The sequence below is a fragment of the Mchenga conophoros genome, linkage group LG6, assembly GCF_057382185.1.
Source record: "Mchenga conophoros isolate Kocher_MC1m ecotype Shallow Benthic linkage group LG6, M_conophoros_male_GT1.1, whole genome shotgun sequence".
Taxonomy (NCBI): domain Eukaryota; kingdom Metazoa; phylum Chordata; class Actinopteri; order Cichliformes; family Cichlidae; genus Mchenga; species Mchenga conophoros.
The window spans coordinates 8,739,753-8,762,683 of NC_140531.1; the positions used below are offsets into that span (position 1 = coordinate 8,739,753).

General features: G+C 39.0%; 1 protein-coding gene across 1 annotated transcript; it reads right to left on the reverse strand.

The window, feature by feature from the left end:
- Nucleotides 1-569: 569 nt before the first annotated feature.
- LOC146572036 (arf-GAP with dual PH domain-containing protein 1) lies at nt 570-22,623 on the reverse strand. Its single transcript, XM_085276074.1, has 11 exons — nt 22,230-22,623; nt 19,170-19,300; nt 18,175-18,266; nt 13,845-13,924; nt 13,646-13,758; nt 12,099-12,245; nt 10,417-10,500; nt 10,165-10,227; nt 7,306-7,377; nt 4,740-4,971; nt 570-1,854 (listed from the first exon to the last, which is right to left on the reverse strand). Exons 1-11 carry the CDS (start codon nt 22,315-22,317, stop codon nt 1,826-1,828), a joined length of 1,131 nt encoding a protein of 376 aa, XP_085132200.1. The 5' UTR covers nt 22,318-22,623; the 3' UTR covers nt 570-1,825.
- Between the last annotated feature and the right edge of the window lie 308 nt (nt 22,624-22,931).

Consider the following 22,931-nt stretch of genomic DNA (forward strand, 5'->3'; position numbering starts at 1 on the left):
GTCCTAATGTGGATTGACATACAGAGCTTTAAGATATCCTTTGTTTTATCCAAGTCATCCATATTTTTTCTGCATAGCTCTTCCAGACCTCTGCGGATCCACTTGGTGACAGATGAAGCTTCAGTTTCTCCCTGAAAATTGAGCCCACCCTTATCTCCAAGTTTTGATACTGCTGTGCTGTGTCTTTGAAGTTGCAGGGTTGCACTTCTCTCCTCCCGTCTCTCCTCAGTGCTCCCTCATTCTCACCACGGTGAAAAAATAGCAGGGACCTATAGATTCATGTGGTATTCGTCGTGGGCCTCAACCTCCAGTCTGTGTAGTGAGGGTGTAGTTACACAGTAACCAAACCTCATCAATGTTTAGCCTAATGCTTAAATGTAAAAGACATCTATTTTTTCAAAACTTGCATCACATTATTTTTACACTTATTTATTTTACTTTTACTCATAAGTACCTCATCCTTAGTGAAATATTTGAAGAAAGTGATGGTGTTAAGCTCTAACACGTCACTGCAGACATAATTAAAACAGTTTAATGGTTAAATAAAGACACACAAATCTATGCGGAGATCATTTGACAACATTTTAAACATTTCTTTTATTCATGGTCAGCAACAATTTCATATTCTATGGCAGCCATAGTCAAGCATATGCTTAAAAATGCACATATCAACATAGACGAGTACCTTTTAACCAGATGAAGGAAGCGAAAAAAGAAAAAATGTCAACTCAAATGTCTGATTTGGGGGTTTTTTGACACTGATGACAATGTAGACAAAATAACTTAATGGCATTCTTGTCTATGCCACATGAAGGAGCTGTTACACCATCCAAGGTTTTGTTGTGTTAACAGCTTTTCTGCAAACATGCTTTACTGTCTTTCCAACAGATCTTTGACAGACGACTTTAAAAATATATACATTTGTGTTTGCTTTGCTTGCAGAATAGATGATTAAAGAAATGCCTAAGTACGTTATATTGCTTTTAATTAAAAGAATAAAATTACAAAAAACAAAAAACCCTACACATACCTCAGTTTGATTGTACCCACAGTAACTGGATGATAAATGATATGTTCCTGTTTGACTATGTCTTTTTTCACAGCAGACATTTGGAATTATCACAGTACCAAAAGCACCAAGCAGTAACTGAACAAACCAAGTCAGAAAATGAAATTCAGGTGTCATTAACTGTATAATTTTCACCTGTGATTTTCTCACTGTGACATGTCAAAATGTCTTTAGTGAAAACAGGCACATTTGACTACCTGCACCTCATTAGCGTTACCCAATCATTACAACACATTATACTTAATACAAGAGGACCAAAGCAAATACTTCTAACTTTGAAAGTGTTTTTTGTTAGAATATATGTTTGACATACGTTTAATTCTACTGTCCCTATTTTGTACAGCAGTATTTACATAGCATACCACAGGTCCACGAGAAACAATGGATAGTATTATTTTGTTTACATAGTATTTTATATGGGCAGTGGCCACCATGACCATGAGCCCAAAGAATGCATTTGTAAGTTAAAAAAATAAAAATATTACAAATTTGGTTGAACCGTAAGTAGTTTTATCTTACCACTTTCACCAATAAAAGCTAATATCATTGACAATACAATGGTCTTATCAGTCATTACTTTCTCTTATTTGCATTCTTAATATCCTGTCATCCCATTTGAATTATGAAGCAAGCTCCAGTGTGACCACAGTAACAAAGAAGCTGAGACTCCAGGTCCGTGACGCAGAAGCGAAGCAGGTCTTTTGTCGCACTGGTCATGAACTGAGAGGGGAGGTGGTTCTTCAGGCTTCTGATCCATCAGTGCTTATGCCTGAATGTGGCCTCCACTTAAAAAAAAAAGAAAGTCCAAAGTTAGGAAAGAAGATGTTCAGTTAACCCATAAAGACCAGTCAATTTGTATGACTGGTTTTTGTTGGTATTGTCATTAAAACTTTGAGTTGTTGACATATGTAAACTGCCATGATGTACTTTATGTTCAGCGCTAATTAGCATGTATGCTAACACGTGCCCCAAGAACACAGTAAATATGCAGTTATTATTACTGTCAGTCAGTTAACACGACAACACATCTACTTATTAGACTACTAATGTTAACATACAAACTTTGGACTTTAAGGAAAATTCAGCTTTTTCTACACACTTTGGCCTTTCATCAATATATAAATGACAAGTCACTCAAAACTTTATAAAAACTTGTTGACATCAGACAGTGCACCATGTTGTATTATATATTTTATTATATTGTATTATTGTATTATACTTTGGTTTTTCTTGGTTGTGCCTGATGCTGCTTTTTGTACTTTTGTATGCATGGAGATATTTTCAAAAACAAAGCGGAAAATCACTGTTTTTAAAAAAAAATACCCATGTATGTGTATCCATAAACTAGAAGGATACATTTGTGGAAATGAGTACACTAACTAGTGTGTTTGAAACTTTCATAAATGAAATGCTAGAGTATCTGTGATATGCACAAAGCTTTTTTACTAATACTAATATTTCTGAGGATTTTGTTTTTTACCTTCTTTACACAATTTATGTAAAGAAAACACAATTTCTTAAAATGAAGGCTTGGTCCTTCTCAAGCTGTAAAATCAAACACTAGCAAATAATGCCAAAAAGTCTGATGTGGCAGACTGGAACAATAATTTCGGACCAGAAAAGTTAAAAAAAATTTGGCCACTATGTTTATTCAAATACAAAGTTGATTTAGAAAAATGATACAAACCAATAAGCTTACCTGAAAACTGTTTCTAAAACTGAGAATCACAGCCCACACAGATGTAAAAGGGATGCAAAATAATTAGTCTACTCTTTTTATGAGTGTCTGGGAAGCATTCAAGCATCAAGGAAAAGCATGCTAACAGTCAAATTAACACAGAAATTGAACAAAGGCTATAGCAATGTACCTTTAACAAAATAAGTATGTACGATTTGGCAGGTGTTTTTGAGGGACCCGTCGCTGTCCATCTATCCATCCATCCATGCATTCATCCATGCATGGATGAAGATGCCTGAAGCACCTTGTTCAGGAGGCATCCATGAGGCTTCCTAGTCAAATACCCAAACCAGTCCACATCCTTTAGATCAGGGGTGTCAAACTCAAATAAACAGTGGGCCAAAATTCAAAATGGAACAAAGTCGCGAGCTAACATTAATATTTATTGAAAAAAAAATCTTCCTCCAGATATAAGAATGAATCTTTTCTTATGGACTCAAATAAGTTTTGCTGAAAAACTGAATATGGAACAAGCAAAGCATAATACTAAACAATATATATATATTAGCTGTATAATACCAGTAGGCCAGCTCTAATAGTAATTTGGTATGGCTTCGCGGGCCAAATGTAATTAGGCTGCAGGCCAAATTTGGCCCGCGGGCCAGAGTTTGACACCTATGCTTTAGATGTAGAAGAGAAGAATTCTCTCTTGCATGACTTAACTCATCATCCCATCTCTGAGGTTGAGTCCAGCCAACCTTCACAGGAAACTAATTTCCACAGCTTTTATATGCAGTCTCATTCATTCAATCACTACACAAAGATTGTGGCCATGGTTGAACATAGATCAACTGGTAAATTGCTTTCACCTCTTTCTTCACCATAACAGATTACAACCTTTGCATCATTGCTGATCCTGCACCAATCTCTCTGTCAGTCCACTCTCCATTCACATGTGAATTTGGCCTGGAGTACTTCCACTTGGACAAGTAACTCATCTCAGACTTTGAGTGGGTACTCCACCCTTTTCCAGGTGAGAACTGTACCCTTGGGCTTAAAAGTGGTAATTCCCATTCCTGCCACTGCACACACGGCTGAAAATTGCCCTAGTGTAAGCTGATGAAGCCACATAATGAAACCAACATAAACACATCATCCTCAAATGGTAAAGATGAGATCCTGAGGCTGTGATCAAATGCTTTCTCTAGATCTAAGTCCTTCTCGAGCAGTCTGGCATAGGCCTTCTTTGGAAGGCTGAGAAGTGTGATCCATGCAACCCTCTGGTTACCCTTCTCAAAAAGGAGAGCCATCACCCCCAGTCTGCCAATCCAGAGCCACAGCCCCAAACACATTTCAGAGACATGTCAACTAAGACAGGCCCACAACACCTAGAGCCTTAATTAATTCAGCACAAATCTTGTTAGGTGGACAAGATTGGTGTCCATCTGCATACAGGTTTCTGTTCAGTCCCATTACCCACTGCAAAGCTACATTACATTGACTTAGCAATGGTGGTGCAGATTTGGTCCGCTCATACTTAGTGTCCCCAGTCTCCCTCAGAAAGCTAACGTTTTGTTAGGTGGGAATTGAAGATTTCACGAACTGTGGCCTCTGTTTTAGCTCCCAGCTCAAACTCACTATACGTTTGGGTAAACCACGCCTGTCTAGCATCTTCCCCCATCGCCTGATCCAACTCTCCATCAAGTGATAATGATTTGACAGCGCAGCTCCATTACTTCACCGAATGTCCAAGATACATGGCCACAGATATGACTGAAGATCTATAATTACAAAATTGATTATCAACCTAATCTATCCCAATCCCACGTGCACTTTTGAGCACCATATGCTAAAACATGGTGTTTGTTACAGACAAACTGTAGTTGGTGCTGTAATTAATAACGATCATTTAAATAACATGAAAAGCCATTTGCAAAAAAAGAAAAAGCAATAAATAGATTTTTAGTCTTACTTAGAATATAAAAGTCTTACTTGTATATTCCTGTGGGGACATCTGAGCACTCATGATATCATTGAAGTGCTTCAGCCAGTCCTGCTGGTCACTTTCTGTCTCGCAAGTAAACAGAAAGCAGCGGTCAGGTGTTTGTATGGTGATACCATATTCAAAGGCACCATTGCAGTGGGTGCCAGCAGGCAAGCCGGAGGAGGCACTGTAACCATAGTTCTTGTTCCCAAGGAAAACTTCACCTTTGGCAAAGGCATCCTTCACGTAGAGAATAAGAGAAAAAGAAGTCAGCTGTATAGACTTGTCATCATGTATATGAGAGTGTTGATTAAGAAATACACCCCTTATTTCTTTGGGAAGTAGGTGCAGCATTTTTTTTAAAAATGTGCACAAACATACATTGAAATACAGTATTTAAGGCAAAAACAGAGTTTCTACTATTCTAACAAGCTTGAAAGTCAATATTTCTATTCATTAACAGCCTGAAGTCTCTTAAGAATTCTCAAAGCTTTATTGTAATATCTTTATTTTCACTGCTTTTTGTTCTGTTATCTGATGAGGCGATTCCACATTGCCTCAGTGTTGAGAACCAGACTCTGCGAGGAGACCAGTCAATGACTAATAGTGTTCCTTTGTGCATTGTGCCAAAGAATGCCTTCTTGATAGCCTCATTTACACTGTGACCAGTTTTATTGAGGCTTCATCAAAAAGTAGATGGTTCAGCTGAAAGGCCAGATGCATGTTTCAGGTCCTGCATCAGATCTTGTTTTCTTGCTATTCCTGAACAACATGACTTTCAGATGCTGTTCATCTACTGTAGCTTGCCGCTTCGTCTTTTGTCAGGTTTCCTCAATTTCTTTAAGGACACACTGCACACCCGGTTGAGATATGTCGTGTTTACACCTAACAAGTCTTAGTGCAAAAGTACAATATCATGCTTGTCAAACTGTGTTATCTGTGGCTTTTTTATGGGTTCAGTTAAAGAAATTGGAAAAAATCTTGTGTTTATGTGACAGGTAAAAGTGACTGAAGAAATGTGGTTCTCTATAATGAGTGGACACAAAGTTAGTTCATCCTATGAGTTAGGCCTTTTTTATGCTTGAATGATTCAAATGTAAGACTCTGATGGTCAGGTACAAAGACTGGCCTGAAAATGAGTGAAAAGTTCAAAGACATGCTATGAAACACCCTCAGAAAGCCGGAGAACTATTACTCAAGATAATATATAAAGAAATGTGAAGTTACTAAAGATTTTGCACAGTACTATAGGACAATAATCTGCTATCCTATAAACCAAATTATTTATTTTAGTATGTTATTATGATTCCAAATCGAAACGGTTTGTAATACTGTGTAACCAAGCATTTGCCCCACAGTAACAATATAAAGTGTAAAACAATGATTATATTTACACCTGGTCACTTTCAAGTGTTTGTGTTGTAGGTTTCAGTGATTCGTTTTGGGAGCAACAGTGATAAAGTGGCAATGTTTGTTATGTGAAAATGCAAAATTGGAAGAATATTTCAAATTTAGTTTATTTCCTCTTTTTTCTCTTCAAAATAAAAGCTCATTATTATCTGCATGTTTTCTTTTCTTCATCATCTTATTTTTTCCTCATCACCTATCTAAGAACGGGCATTTTGCTTCGCTTTTGTTTTTAAAGCTTTGCATTCACACAAATACAGCCTTTGAATTACGGCATAATGCTTTAAGGAAAGCATGTGGTAGAGGCCAAGGGAGTAAAATGTGCATCTTTCAACTGCAAGACATTCAGTTAATTTGCATATCTTAGCCACTTTAGGAACCCCAAGCCATCACCAGAAGTTTTCTGAAATGAAGCTGACCCTGTTTCAGATGCTTTGTTATGGGATTTAACATCACGATGGCTCTAAAGCACCTGAACTAAAAAGCAGCAAATCATTTCAGCCTCAGCTCAAAGCACTTGAACTGAGGCTGAGGAAAATTAGCATTTTTACTTAAAAAGTGTTTGAAATGTGTGATCTTGTGTCAAAGTTTGAGCTTGTAAAATATGGTGGTTTAAAACTACCATGTTTTGCAAAGCTCACACACACACACACACACACACACACACACACACACCTACACACACACGCACAAGATTATCACTAGACTTCCTCTTTCTTTCATCTTCTAGATTTCCTTGTCTCTCTTGGGGTAAGTTGGACAATTCAGGAACTTCTATACGTCTATAATTATTACACCTTTCCACTGAACTATTGCGTCACCAGCAACACTTAGATAATCTGCTTTGGTTATCTAATGTTTTTAACTCAGACTTGGGCAATCTGAGCTACCCCCTCTTAAGGTCTTTGGCCAAGTCTGTATGATAATAAAATTGTCTGTAATCATTCAGGATTTTCTCAAACAACATCTCAGCATTACTCAACATCAGCTATCTGATAAAATAGGGTGTCTGCACACAGCGTTGTGTGCAGAAGTGTCAGTGTAGCACATTCCAGGCTGCATCAAGGCACCTCTGTGCTCCACAATTTGTGGTCAGAGTGAACCAACCACATGCCTAAAATACAGCAGTCTTTCAGATGTGTGCAGGTCTTTGTAAAGAAGACATACCAGTGGATCTTTGAAGTACATGAGCCGCCTTTGGTCCAGTGTAAACCAGCGTTTCTTGAAACCTTCTGTTTGCTATGTAGACAAAGAGGCAGACGAGTGAGTAAGACAGACAAAGACTGAGAAAGACTGCACAAAGATACAATGCAGCATTGTGCTTTTAAATAAGAAAAGTGAGTCTGTCCCGTTTGTGTAGTCTTGCAAGACTGTAAGTTCCGACACTTCAAAACAAGGTCTTCAAATTTAGTCCGACCAATAGTCTATGATATGCAATATATAAAAATGGAGCTGTTACTCATTGGAGACGAATCATGTCAGCTGTAAACAAATTTGTATCAAATACAACATTTAAATACTGAAAATTGATGGAAACCGTAAGAGCATGCAATGACTGTTTTTATCCCAACTGTGCAGGGTATTTTACTTTTCATGAATGAGGGGTGTAGCCTGCTTTCGTATCTGTGATTTAGCCATGAATGTGCGTTAAAGCTGATCTCAAGATTTCAACGGTGATATGAAAGCATTCCTTATTGTTAGGCACTTAACATTGTCAAACAGGTTTCCTCTTGACAACTCCCATCTGAATGTTTATCGCACTTCTCTCATAGCACTCATGTTTAATTTGAAAACTTGTCACGGCTGAAACTTTACACGAGTGCTGCATTTTCAAATCCACTGTGAAAGCAGCTATCGAAGAAAAGCGAAGCACGGCACCTTTGGAGAGTTTACTGAAGTGCACAAGCAGCTTGAGCTCTTTTCAAATAATCAGGACGCTCAGGTCCCCGACTGCTGCCAAACTGTGCTCGTAAAAGTGTTTGATATTGTCATTGTGCTGAACAACTGACTGTTCCCTTCTCATTTTGCAAGCCGACTCCTTCCACAAGGAAGGAAATGAATTATGACATCTAGTAAATCAGCCCAACGCAGCAAGTTGGTGCCTTCTTTCATCTCTCAGCCCGACAGACCAAGATTAAACCGAGTGTTTGCGTTTGCATGCCTCTGAATGCAGAGTCGCTCGTTTCGCGGAGGATCAGGTTGCTGTTTCCTGTGCAGGTACTTGTGTCTGAATGATTCCTCTGTGTGACAACAGCTGCCTGTCTGTGCAACCGTGTGTGAGTACGTGCCTGTGTACAAATCCCCTCTTTGCACGTCTGTGTTTCATGTGTGCATTTGACACCTGGGAATTTAGTCCAGCCTCAGCTGGAAGCCCTTCATTCCCTGTCGCACAGATGCAAGTAGGTGCTCTCAGCTGTCACTCAGCCTGTTAGGCAGAGGTGAAAGGCAGACGCGCTGACGGCTCAGCTCGTTAGCCTATTATCCCAGCTCCTATTCAATTAACGATGGGAGAGTGAGAGCTGGGATCACTGAAGATTTAAAGGAAGGAACTGTGTCTGACTTGTTGAACAGAAAGTTTGTCTCGATCCTGGTTTAGTACTCAAATTTGGCTGAGGTATTTATTTTGCTAAATTCAATAAATAAGGGATTTTAACATTTTTCCCTTTATAGGTAACATCAGAATTGCCACATTAAGAAGTTATCTATAATAGAGATCTCTTCTAGATTATTTAAACTGAAAATCTTGTTTTAAAGTGGTAACCATCTAGGCACTGCAGTTGCATCATTACTACATGACTACTAAAAGAACACCACCTGACATTTGCCGGCTGTAAATAGGATTTTTACCGAGCCTGCCTCTGTGTTAAGATGTATGCATAGCTCCAGAGGAGGTCGTTTCCTGATTCACCACAACAAATCACCTCCCTCCGTCTCACCCTATCTCCATCACCCTCATCTGTCACACTAATAATGTCTTTTTTTATTCATTCTGTCTCCTGCACATACCTCCACCTCTTCAGGCTGTCTTCGACTTGCTCTCTACTCTCACAAACATTATAGTCCACGTGGACTCCTACCTGGCCTGATTTGTCAACCTATCCATCATTACTGCAAACACGAAGGGGCTCAGAGATTATCCCTGATGTAATCCCACTCCTACCTTTAACCCATCTGTCACTCCTACTGTCCTGTGCTGTCCTCACACATGTCCTGCACCAGCCTAACAAATCTCTCCGCTACTCCTGACTTTCTCATGCAGTAGAAGTTCCTCTCTTGGGACCTTCATAGCACATAATCACATGCTTTCTCTAGATTCCAGGAGAGGTCTGGTTATCAGCAATAAATGATGGCTGGATAGCAATGACAAATCTGAAGCCATTTTAAAGACAGATTTAGGGAAGTCCCACACTTGGTCATCAGAGTGTGACATTATGACCATAAGGAGTGCTTCCCAAACCTTCCTATGTGAGGAGGTGGGACTGAGAGTATTCTCGCTATTGCAGAGACAGATGCATTAGGGCGTCTACATAACCTTGTCTGTATCTCTGGCAAAATGGCAGGCTTGCTGATTATGGCTCAGAGAAATGTATATAATTTGTAGGCTGATGTAATGGTATAAAGCACAGTTCCTACTACCTACGTGAGAGCTATTAACAAGTAAAGTACAGTGGATTTAATGTAGATTATTAACCGGGTCTATTGACCCACTGTTGAGACAAAAACTGCAAGCATGTGGTTAAAAAAATAAGAAACAGCAGACACCACCAACACCAAGTATACAGCGCTTCCTTATTTTTAAGTATATTTAGCAAAATCTGCTTTTATTCTTTTGTTGTTCTTGTTTTTTTTTAATGAATTGTAAGGTTTTTTTCAGTATCTCTAAATCTACATTTTTTGACTTGTGGAAAATATCCCCGTGTGTTTGAGACTGCCACTGTAAGGGTCAGTGGCTGCATTGAGAAATAGAAGGAAATGGAAAGGCTAAATAAAGCAAAAAGAGGTATGAATCCATAAATGTTTACTTGCCCTGGGACCTGTCTTTTCCATATATCCTTCCTTGATAAAGTTTCGGGTAAGTCTGGGTACCAGCTAAGAGCAACAAGCAAAAAGAAAAAACAATGGGATTAAAAATAAAGAATATTATAAGAATATTATTGTTTTAGTGTAATGGAGTTCTACATTTCAGACATAATATTCATGAGCCTGCCTATTAAAAGAAACCTAAAAACAATGTAAATATTTATTTTAAGGTAGGTGGGCGTGCATGTGTGTGTTTACCTCATTATCGGTTGCCCCGGGAAAGGCCACCTTTAGATAGTGAAGCTGAACAGCACGAATTGAATTAAACCAGTCTACAATCTCCTGAAAGGTTATAGGATAAAAAAGACAGTATTTAGTTCTTACTCTATTTTTCTTGTCGTTGTTATTTAGAAAAGAGGAGGTACATTTTTTATTTTTTGGACCAAATTATAGGAAAATCCAGGAACAGTTAAAGCCAAAAATGTTAACCTCACTGACTATAGGATGATTATCGCCCTCATTATGACATGAAATGGTTTGTCAAATCCAGTTTTGAAGCCTCTACTTTGAGATTTTGCCTTTTTGATGTGTTGAGTCAAAAGTGAACAAGTCTGAAGCAGAGTGTGAGGGGCAAGTGTTTAGCTAATGCTTGCAAGCTTTGTTAGCACCTATCCATTTGTTAAGTCTAATGTCATCAACAATTTCTGGGTCCAATGCTAACTCTGGCAGTAAGAAGCTAGCAGGTGGTTACCTAGCTAGTTTTAACCTAAAGATGATATACCATGTTATGACTGAACTATTTCTAAAGAAAAAAAAAACCCCACAAAACCCCCCTAAAACCTATGGCTCTGCTTTCACTTTGGACATAGGCGAAGAAGACTAAATACCAGCAATGTTTGGAGGATTAGTGAAGTTGGGCTTGTTGGCATATAATCTAAGCTACAACATGCTAAAAAGATGAAAGCCTCTAGCTGAACTGAACAGATGTCTGTCTGTTAGTACAATAACTGTAACTGCATTAAAATTATCCAAAATACACCAACTGAGCACAAATAGTTCAGTTTAGCGACAGTTGGCATATATAATAGCTAGTAGGTAGCTACTGGCTGTGTGAATCTACCTGTTAGCCAAAACCCAAATGAAATAGCTGAGTTATATAAAACATAGTTGTGACATGTGTACATTTGTTATTATGAGGAATAAAAGCACTATAAGGTTTTATAGCTGTAGAGAAATCAGTAAAACACTTCAGGAAAGCACACTGAAGACAGTTTTACTAGCATTTACCTGTTTGCCACTGTTTACCACGTGGATTTTCCTTCTTTGTACTTTGTATCATTATTTTTTTCAATTTTTATCTTTTATATGTTTTCAGATATAAATATATATATGAGTAATATATGAGTTTTCTTATGCCAAAATGTGCAATATTATGTATAGACTGGAACAATGACTTTCCAAATCAGAAGGGATTTTATGATAGTGATGTGATTTTGCAGGAGACTCGAGTCAGCTACAAATAACTCCTCGGCCTGATGGCAGTTCTGAACTGCTCCATAGTTTCAATGTGGTCTGAGTGACACAGAATAATGGATGCCATGCTTCAATGTCATCTGCAAATGGATTCCGTCAGCCTGCACAAATTGGTACAGATGGTTTTGTAAAGGTTTGGAGACTCTCCCCCGATGACAAGAGCCAGGTAGTTTCGAACACGTCTGTCTCTGTGACAGATGACAAATATCCGATACCACCTTCTGCTGTTTAAATTAGTGGACAGTCAAGAATACACAAAAAAGCTTTAGATTTTCTGTAAGAAAGGTATTGTATTCATTCAGTCTGAGAGGTTCACACTGCTTCAGTGCAAAATTCCTCACTATTTCTCCTTAGGACTTTTACTACATGCCGATTGATTATAAAACAGCGATTACAGAAATGCAGACCTTGCCATTGTCATGGTAGACAAACATATTTCGGGTGCTGTAGTCTTTGAGGTAAGTAATCTGCAGGCCGTTGGTGTTTCCTATCTTCTCTGGCTGGAAGGTTGCATTGATGCTGTCCACCTTTATCAGTGCTTTGGGCTCCTTAGCCTGCAGGAAACAAGAGGGAAATGACTGTGTATTTGTATGAAATGCAGCAGTTTGCATAGATAGATAGATCTCATAATAAGCCATGGTTAGAGCTGTTTGACCTATTATTTCCACATGTTTTATGCTGTTTAACATAATAATTAACATGATTAATTGAAATATAAGATTTTCTAACCAAGGCTGTTGTTACATGCTCCTGCTATATGTGTAAAAATATGCCTAATGCATCTTGTGGACACACTCTGATAAATTACTACAGTGAAATTAATTTGGGATTCAGGGAGTGAAGTGCTACAAAAAAGTGTTGCTATCTCAAATCATAAATATATAGAGCACATGAAAATCCACTCTTTTTAATCATGTTTTATAGAAAAGGCCTCAGAGATTCCAAAAAGAAATAATCCTGCAATTTTCTTTTGTGGTCTTCAATGACTAAACATTTCTCTCTGGGACAATCACACTTTTACGGTTTTGAACAGGTGTGGTAATAAAAATAATAACTTTTTTTCATCACTGCTTAACCAGAAAAAATGTATATTGATGCAGTGAGTATCTGATTGGCATCACACCCTAAGCCTGTATTTTGTGTTGTGTCACTGCATTCAAAGCTATTATCTACACATCGGTCCGCATCACTGATAACCATCATCTCTAAGACCGACACTAATCCCAGCAAACATGTTTGTGGATGCTGTGCTTTAATCTTCCCTGACTTGAATTTAGATGGGCATCTTTAGAAGCCGAATCTATGTCCGTTCTTTTGTCCTTGCCTTTCACAAAGAACAAATACAGCTATGGTTATTTATGAAAGATTTGACAGTTGATGACAATTTCCCTACTTGGTTTGGGTTTTGCCTCTTGAGCATGATAAATCAGCAAGAAATGTGAAACTGGCTGAGGAGCAGCCAGTTGGAGCTGAACATTTTGCATACCTCAAGCTTTTCCTGAGTTCCAACCAACCTAACAGCATAGAAAATCTAAAAAGAAATCTAATGACACTTTTACCTTTACTACTTCTCACACTGCATGAGATTTGTTTTTTAATTGTTTGCTATAGCATATTCAGCATGGCACCTACTTTCCCCCCCAAAAATATATTATTCCCTCTTCCCCTGAGCTGGTTTACTGTGACAAACAAAGTGCTCCCAGTGCTTCAAGGCCTAATTGGTTTGGGTGGTGTACAGCTTAGTGAATCAGCCACACTGACAGAGAGGACAGACTGTTGGTTAAGCTTGTCTGAGCACGCTTGAATGCAGCAGAGGGTGCAAGTACTTATTTTGCTCTCTCTTGGTAGGTATACATAATTAATAAGAGTGTGTATAACAAAATACTGCATTTGTGTTGTGGTATTATGAATGGGAATTGGTACCTGCAAGAGCCTTGTCATAAAAAATTCTTACATCATATTTGGTAAAATACTTCAGAGTCCCCTCCGTCTCTGAAAGGACAAATCGTCTGCTGAGGAACTGCCCGTTGTCCCGCCCTCTCTTCATCAACATGCCATCTCTTATTCCTGCAGGAAGCCAACAAGGTCAATCATGAATTTGAATTTGTTATAACACAGAGGCGGTTTGTGTCATTATACACCTGTGCACTCACTTTCTTCATAAGTGAAGTTTCCAGGCTCAGAGAACTCCCTCCTTTGGTACTTTGCTCGTATCCACTGCTCCCTCAACACCCTGAGCACACAGATGAAGTGTAAACAGAACTCGCTTGCAAAGCTTGTGCTTGTGCAATAAAAGCACACTAATAGTCCTGTGTATTTTGTGAACAGTAAACACAACACCAAAAATGAAAACCAATTCAGATACACGAGAGACTCACAAAACAGTCCTTTTTAATATTCCTACTTTATGTGAACTGCATGCCTAAACAGTGACATTTAAAGTCTTTAGAAAGATGACTCTGGCAGCATCTTCTTTCAGCTTGTTAAATTGCAACTATCCTGCAGTTATATATCCTGCAGAAATTACATGCAGATTATTGCCTTTGCAAGTAGCATTGCACCTGCTGCGTTAGGCTGATAGACATGAACAGACACACGCCTGAGTGAAAACATCAATCCTGGTCTGACTGTAATTTACTGCATCAGTGTCAATTAGAACTTGCATATGCTACTTTAAGATGTACAGCAACACTGAGCAGGTTAAAGCATCCTAAAAATCTCCAAATGAATACATAAAAGGATATCGGCAAAATGTTAGCATTTTCCATTAGCAAAATGCTAAGGCCAAATATTGAGGATCATTTTACTCATAAATCATAGAAAGCTATCGAAGGCTTCAGTCACACCAGAGTCAAAATAGGACAGCAACCTCCGCAGCTGGGAATGATTGTGAGTACTTGCAGCTGCCAACTGAGCGCCCAAAACATGAGGCTGCAGGGCTTCAACCACTGAGCGAACATTTGTGGTTACAGGGCACCTGATTTCCAGCCTGTTTCAGTCAGTCTCAGACTGATTACAGTCACTCTCAGATAGGTCTGCAATTAATTGCTATCTAATTTAAAAACAATAAAAGCAATAATGTGTGTGATAGTTCCCACTAGGAGTGTTTATTTATTTGGCATTAGAATGAGTTATCAAAAAGGATGTGCAATCAGCACGCCTGGATGGCTCAACGTTGTGAGCGCAGTGCCAAAACCTTTACTCTGTAATAATCTGTTTGGCACAAGCCCCACATATTCCAAAAACAATAATACCAGAATGTTTATTGAAACACAGCAGAATTGAAATGAAGTTATTTCATTTTTAACCTTAATTTATATTTTATTCCTTCCTAGTTAAATTTACCCTTATTCATAGCCTTTTCCTTTTTTTTCTTTAGGTCACGAGCAGTTGTCCAAGCATTTCACTACATATCGTACTGTGTATGACTGTGTACGTGACAAATAAAATTTGAATTTGAATTTGAAGTTAACGCTGTGTCTGAGGGAGGAGGACAATCCTGACAAAAGATGCATACAAGAATACAGCCTGTTTTCCTTTCCACAGTGAGCAGAGATGCCAGTATTTCAGGCTTTTAGTCACATTTTTACAGAGATTAGTACATAATGAAAACATCTCCCCATCTTTTCTCAACGCAAACACAGAGCAACATTCATCTTTCTTTCAATTCCCTTGAAAAGGCGCATATTACACAATATATGTTTGTAGCTATTAATGGGTCTGTGTTAGTGTGCTACAATAATGTGTAAATGTTGCAAAATGTTAGGGGTGGTTAAATTCATATGTGTAGCATTCGAGTAATCTCGATATAGGGAATGGGACATCGTGTTATATTTACAACAGCAGATATTTGGAGTTTGAAAACTAACAAATATGTGACAATAGCTCTGTAACATGTTTTACAACATCATGGGCCACAGTGAATGATGGCCAGTTTATGGTTTAGCGTTTCACTCAGGAGCGTGGCTGTTCCTCTCTATCAGCCCATCACAGTGCCTGCCTAGACTATGGGATGTGAGACATCAGCCTCATTGCATATTTATACTTGAAAGAAAAATGGTGCAATACTTGGCTCCATTTTGAGCACCAAATTTAGAATTCCCTAGGCAGATATCTGGTTATTATTTAAATAAACTAGCTGCATGTGTTTGTTTATAAATGTATAAATTTGCCCAGCTTAAATCTGGCACAGCCTGTGGCTGAGAAAGTCACACATGAGCGTGGATAACCACTGACGACGAGTCCATACCGGCTCCTGTAAAGCGCTACTGACTGTAGATATAGATGCCAACAGAATTCGAACAGAAGGCAACACATTTTTTCTTAGTTAATTGCAGAATAATTGCGAACAGAATGTAAGTGCCAAGTTGACCAGTTCACTTAAAAACTAGCAGACTAACTCCATTTTATTGCCATGTTATTCCAGTTTCACCGTCATCTTGACCCACCAAAGTCAGTTTGACGACAGCAACTGACTATGAGTGGTCTCAGACTTGGACTCCATCTTTAAAGCAACATTTCAAAGGCAAGGAGACTGCAAGAGTTTCAGTAATTTGGTCACAGATTGGTCTCCAGCCGCTATCTTCCACTATATTCTAAATGACATAATGAATTTGCAAAGATCCCACTGTCAAAGGATACCCATGAAGAACTAAGCGCTGTAACATTAGAATCACAGAAGAAAACATATGTAAACGCAGGCGTCTTAAAGATAGCAGCAAAAAGAGTGGAAATAATTTACCACCTATTTAAGAGATATTGTCTGTGTTAGGCTGAGGACAGAGCAATATTTTGGTCAAGAGTAACTGATTCACAGCAGAAAGCCGACAAAAACATAACAAAGCCAAAAGTAAATAAAAGTATTGATGCAACTACCACCCTGCATAATAACTTTATTACATTGATGCAGTGCTGACTGAAACAATTACACAATTCACCGAAACAGATCAAATGGATTTAGACTCTCCACCTACTTTTATTCTATGCTAATAAAAATAAATGCTGTTAGGATTCTCTGTATCCTGTGGATTATCACTGCAGAGCAAAGGCTAGATTAGATAATTACAACCGGTCCAAGAAATAAATCAATTTAACCCCATATATGTCGCAGGAAAATGACTCAACAGGGTCAAACTAAAGGCTGAATATCTGGCCTGAGTTTTATACATAAGCTAAGTACTGAACTTACTTCAAAAAAGAAAAGAAAAAGACAGCAGCGCTGTAAACAACGGTAGACTGGTGGGTAATAAGCGAATGAATAATACAGAAAACAGAGATTGGAGACAGGAAACTGTTCTTGAAGTATAGAGAGAGATAGAGAGAGAGCTAGCTGTGCATGAAGTGTGATTTTAATAGTCGTGGAAGCAAAACAGCAAAATTCATGACGACATTGATCGAATGTGAAGCGCAGTTTGCTGCTTCTTTTGCTGCTGGCTCGGTGAATTTTGGTTGGAGAGAGACAAAACCTGCAGCTCAGAATCAGCGCAAAAAGACGTAATCACAGCGCGGACCGGACGCATCAGAATCGCTAAGCTCCGACAGCGTGTCCGTCTACGGGCCGCCCGAGAAAGACAAAGCTGATTCTGATGCGTCGGGTCCGTTCTGTGTTTACGTCTTCGTGTGGAATCCGTGTACGTGCTCTCATTTGCTGTTTGGTTGTTGTTGAAATGGTTTTGTGAGCTTTAATCTGAGAATCTGGCGTTTCTGGCAAAACACAGTTATATTTAAAAGTCGATTCAGGATTTAATGAATTGATATCGCTTTATTCAAGCTACTCACCTCCCACTTCCACCTGCACTTTCAACTGGACCACGACCAATGAGAGAGGTCCCGCCCCTTACTATCTCTGATTGGTTTAGTCCACGATAGGGGCAAAATGTGTGTCTGTTGTTGACCACAGGGAAGATTGCAGATTTTTTTTTTTTTTTTTTTGCTACCCGAACAGTTGGTCGCACAGGTGCAACCAAATATTTTTTTTAGTCGCACCACTGAAAAATTTGGTCGCAAATGCGACCAATTTGGTCGCACTCTAGAGCCCTGCAAGAGCTCCTGTAGATTTCAGCCACAGGAAGTGAATAGCTGTTCACTTTACACTGAAAGATTTCAAAGCTGAGCGTGTGGGGATAAAGTGCAACGTAACAACACGTCAGCTTTGCAGGGAAATGAGAACATGGATGTAAACAGTCAGCTCCATGTAAAAGTATTTATTGGGAGGAACCGTTTAAACTGTGTAATTATCAAGTTTATTGCATCCAATCACGGGCGAGTGTTTTGAGCATATCAGTGTTCCCCTTCTAGTCAATTATAGTTAATTAATTATAGTTAATACTTATAGTTTGGCTGGAAAACAGGAGATTTTTCTTTAAAGAAAAAAAAAAAACACACTTAGGTCTAAAAAATAACTCATTGCATGCACATTTTTTCCAAAAACCTGTCCAAAATAAGTTATGTAAGTGTGATATATGTGTTACTATGGTTACTCACTGGCAGTCCTTGTGGGTTGGTTTGTAGTAATAGACTGGAACAGCGGCCTCATATTTGCTCTTCATGAGCTCATTGCCATTCTGTGCCATGAACTATGAAAACACACACACATACACATACATGACATAGACATATTATTTGAGGATGAATGACATCTTGGCAGAGCTATAGACAGTTTTACGGCTAAAGGACACATTTTCTCATCTCCTCAGCAGAAGCATTGAATTCCTAGAATAAATCTTCACTGATGTTACTGGGAACCGATTTCAGTTATGGGAAGATGACAGATGTGGCAACTATTTTAAGATAAAGATGTTCAGAGAACCCACATCCTTAATTATCTGATTTCCATGAATCCAGTATAAAAATGTTGTGGGCAGGAATGCAGTGTTTTGACATTCCCGAGGACTGATTTATCATAGTGATTTATAATAAAGCATTTTGAAGCAAAATTCTTGAAGCTAATTTTTTGTCTATTTAAAAATGTGGTTTTTGGTCGTCTAGGTTTGTGAAATGTGTATGTTAGATTCTTCTCAAAGTGAAAAGCCCACAGGTGAGCCCATCAAAGACTTGTGGCATCATACCTGATCTGGAGGCCAAAGCTTCTCTAAGAAAAAAGACTACACAGGTAAGTTCACCTTACTTCACAATGGGCATCGACCTAGCTCTGACAAAAAAAATGACTGGTTTCCATTAAGGATTACAAATAACTGCACAAACAGTGTAAATAAAACCCTCAATTGCTCATTTTAAAAGGTGATATCTTGGTTGGTATGATCAAAAATCACTGTATCATTATTAAGATCGTTTCAGGATACATGGAGATATACATGGGGGGAAAAAAAAACCACGAGTACAAAACAAAAAACAACAAATAATGTATAATTAGGCTCTGGTCTAAGCATATAAGGAATAAGGAAACCACTTGGTAACTTTCGTTTCTTGAGAACAGGTGGTTGACCAGCCGTGGCTGGAGAAAAACAAGTAAAAAGAACCTCCAACTCATGGTCCTCCCAGCGGGACAGGGTCAGCGACTTGACCTTGCTGATGTCAGGAATGTTGCGGTGAATTCCAGAGCAGGCCAGGCAGATGAACACTCCCAGGGTGCAGGAGCCCCAATTAGGGTCTGCAGAGAGACAGATGGAGAGAACAGTTACAGTATGGTAGGGCACTACCTTTGTCAGACACAACAGACCGAATCTGAAGCTTCATCAGATATAAGAAAAGAGACAGTATGTCTATATTTGATAAGCTGGATTCACACAGCAACACTGCTCTTTTGTTTGTTTTCTGCATGGGCTTTTTTAAATGACTTGTATGACTTCTTGACTAGCTGTCTGTCAATTTTTCCAACCAATACATTTACTGAAAAATGAATAGAAGCCTTAAGGCTAGTAAAAAACAAACCAGTCCAAAATGCACATTATTCTTACATTTTGAAAGCTAAATTTTAAAAAATATTTATTTTAAAAATCCAGGTTAACGTCTTTAAGTTGTCTTCTGTGGAATGTTTTCATACATGATTTTCATTCTTCCAGCTTGATAATTTATGTTTTATCTCCTTGAGATTTAAACGTAGCAAACAACTTTTAATGCATCACTGCTTAATAGCATAAGAAGATGGGGCTTCCTTTTCATTTTTGTTGTGACAGAGATTCTCAGTATGCCAATGTGCAGACTATATTTCAAGGTACCAACACAAGCTAGCAGTGCGTTGCTACATTTTAATAGTAATTTAAAGATTAACATAGCCACTGTGATGTCACCCTGAAAATCTATGGACATTTGACGCCCCAGTATTAGTGTTTTAGCCTTGCCATGTAGTTTTTGGGGGGTTTTGGGACAAGAAATAATCTAATTTGGGGGCGCTAAGTTAGCTAATGCTAGCAGACTTTGATTAGCAAGCTTCTAAGTATATGTGTGCTTTTCACAGGTACACACATCTACCTAAGTAACAGACAAATAAAGAAAGAAAGAAATCAAAAAGCACAAAATATAGATGTAAGGTTCAGTTCAGTGACTCAGATTAGCAGAGGTAAAGCCTAGCAGCCAGCTATTAGCTACAAGAGCCTGTGTCAGCATCCACTTGTAATCTCAATGTGGCCACTCTTCAACTTAATCATTAAGAAAATCTAAATACGTGAGCTATTAAAAATAAATAAATAGAATTTGCCACCTTTAATTTGCTAGGAAAGAAAATTTACAGACCCAAACAGTCCTTTCTTTTGTGCCAGACTGTAGACATTGTTTTACAGTCATATTTGGCTCTTTAAATACTGTAAATTTAGGCACTTTAAACATAGGCGACATAAACTCTGCAAATATCAGCCAACACCTGTTGCAAGACCTAGACAGCTGACAGCTGGAAAATTTGAACATATAACAAACCAGTTATCACTACAACATGCCTCACACTTAAGGCTCACACTAAACAGGAGAAAGCATTTTGTCCAAATCAATACAAGCCTTATGTCGGCAAGCATATTGAAATCTCTGAGCTTCCAACCAGATCAATGGTACAAAGCGACAAGCCTGAAACCTATAAGGGCAATTTATCTGCCTCACCTCTAAACTCAAAGATACGAGAAACATTTTCTTTGCTCTGGCCACACCTGTCTTATCTTTCTGAGAACCTTTCGAATTTCCTAGTAACCAGCGCGAGGGAGGCTTGGTCTTATCAGTATAAATCACAGATGTCTGAGCAACGAGGGCAGTGTTTAATTTCCCAACCATAGAAGGCAGATTGGAATACAATGTGCCTGGCTGGTTAATACTCATGCCTAATTTTTTGCAATGTTTCACAATGGGCAGACACAGCAGAGTAAAACGAAACCAGCCCACGTGCGCACGGGGCATCAGAAACATAAAGGGATTCCCTTTAGTCTCTAAAACTGAGGACACATAGTAAATATGCTTGAACGTAGCCAGAGCCGATGCTGGGAATCGGTAAAACCTGTCTTTGAGCAAGGAAGTTCCTCTCCAGCAATGCATGCCTGGCTTCTCAATAGTTTTTTTTTTCACTATACAAAGATTAGGAAGCGAGATACTATCTCTCTTACATGTCTCCAGGGCATACATTCAGTGATTATTTTGGTTTTTTTCCTTCTGATGTACTGAAACACATTATGTGCTGTGCATGACGGCTCTCAGCATACTGTAACACATACAAAATGTAGTGCCAGCATGTTTGGGCAAAAATAACTTTGTGCCATTTTAACTGCCACAGCAGGTTATTTCTTCACACATGGATAGCTTGTATAACCTAAACTACTGCTCCACATTCCACACACTGACTAGATAATCTGTCAATCACGGAAGATGGCCTTACAGGCCTTCAGTTTCTCTTGGTTTTCTCATAGATACCTTTATATTTGCATCATCCAAAGGCAGAGGCCAGAGGTAATTATTTACCTACATTGTCTGCTGATCATTTCTTAGCACAAATAATCAGCCTAAAAATATATTTAACAAAGAAAAGTCCATTACAACAGCCCAAAAGAAAACCTATTGTTATTATTATCATTAATTATCCACTATCTACACATCTTATATACAGATATGGCCTCTTTATAATGGAGTTCCCCATATGTCCCCATTGTGTAAATAGTTTCTATTAAAAAACCTATAACTAACTAAAACAAAAAAGATCACGAAGAAGACCTCCACTGCTGAGCTCGAGTGGATAAGGGTGTGTGCAGGCCCTTGTACTGCATGTCGAGACATGATCAGCGCTGAACTTCTCTTCTCTTGGCTCCACCACATCGCTTCACTGCTTCAGCTGCGATCTTCTACACCTTCAGGGAAACTCCTCCCTCCGTTCCTAACTCACCTTGTTACACTTACAGTCAGAACAGCGCCGAGCATGCCTGGAACCCTTTGAAATATGTTAAAGGTCTAAGCAAGCATTTAATCCTATGCCGTAGTGACTGTAGCATAAAACGAAGGAGACATTAAGGTGCACTTTAAAAAACGGCTTTATCAGCAACGTTATCATAGATCCCGCATAGTCTGACTTTCCACTTTCTTCTCCCCCCCCAACCCCAACCCCAACCTACCTGGTGCGCCACAGTCTGCGCAGGCGTCATTTCCAGGCTTCTGCAGGATCTCTCTGAAAGCTCGGGTCGATCTTTCATTTGCGGACATTTCAGCGAGCTGGTCTGTTATTCCTCCGCTTTCAGAGAGCGGTAGAGACTGGGTTGGGGCGGCGAATAGCCAAAAAAACAGGGAAAGGTGTGTCTGCTTGGGTTTCACGCCCCTACTCGGGGTGCGGACAAGTCCGCACAGGTGGCCTCCTCAGCGCAGAGGTATGCCTCGCATTGAAGGGGATGAAAAAAGAAAAGAAAGAACGTGAACTTCAATGTCCTTCACAAAGTTTCCACAGCAAAAAGTCCCAGTATCTCTCTTTGTTTGCTGAGCCCAAAGCCCACTAGTGGCACTCTTCAGGTGCGTCTTCAGTCTGGGACTGGCTGAGCGGAGCGGATGGCATGAAACTCTACACTAGGAAGTGAAATACAGAGGTTGTTGAAACTTGCTTTTCCGCATAATTCGAGGTTAGATTGCATACCGCACCGGCGCCAACTACACAGGGCTTATTCACTTAAAAAGCGCCTGTCGGACTATTATAGGCCTACCCGGTGAATAATGATAATGTAAATCACTGCAGATTTGGATCTGATGTCAAGTCAATACAGAGTCAGTATTGCCGATACTAATAATGGCAGCTTATGTATGGAAAAGCAATGTGTTGTGATTTATGA

Bases quoted from the DNA above. Each gene is read 5' to 3' on its own strand.
- LOC146572036 (XM_085276074.1), bottom strand. From the start codon at position 22,317: ATGTCCGCAAATGAAAGATCGACCCGAGCTTTCAGAGAGATCCTGCAG. The intron at 12,246-13,645 runs GTAAGAATTTTT...TGTTTCCTGCAG, and splicing joins AGTATTTTACCAAATATGAT to GCTAAGGAGCCCAAAGCACT. The intron at 4,972-7,305 runs GTATGTCTTCTT...CTCTACGTGAAG, and splicing joins TGTACTTCAAAGATCCACTG to GATGCCTTTGCCAAAGGTGA.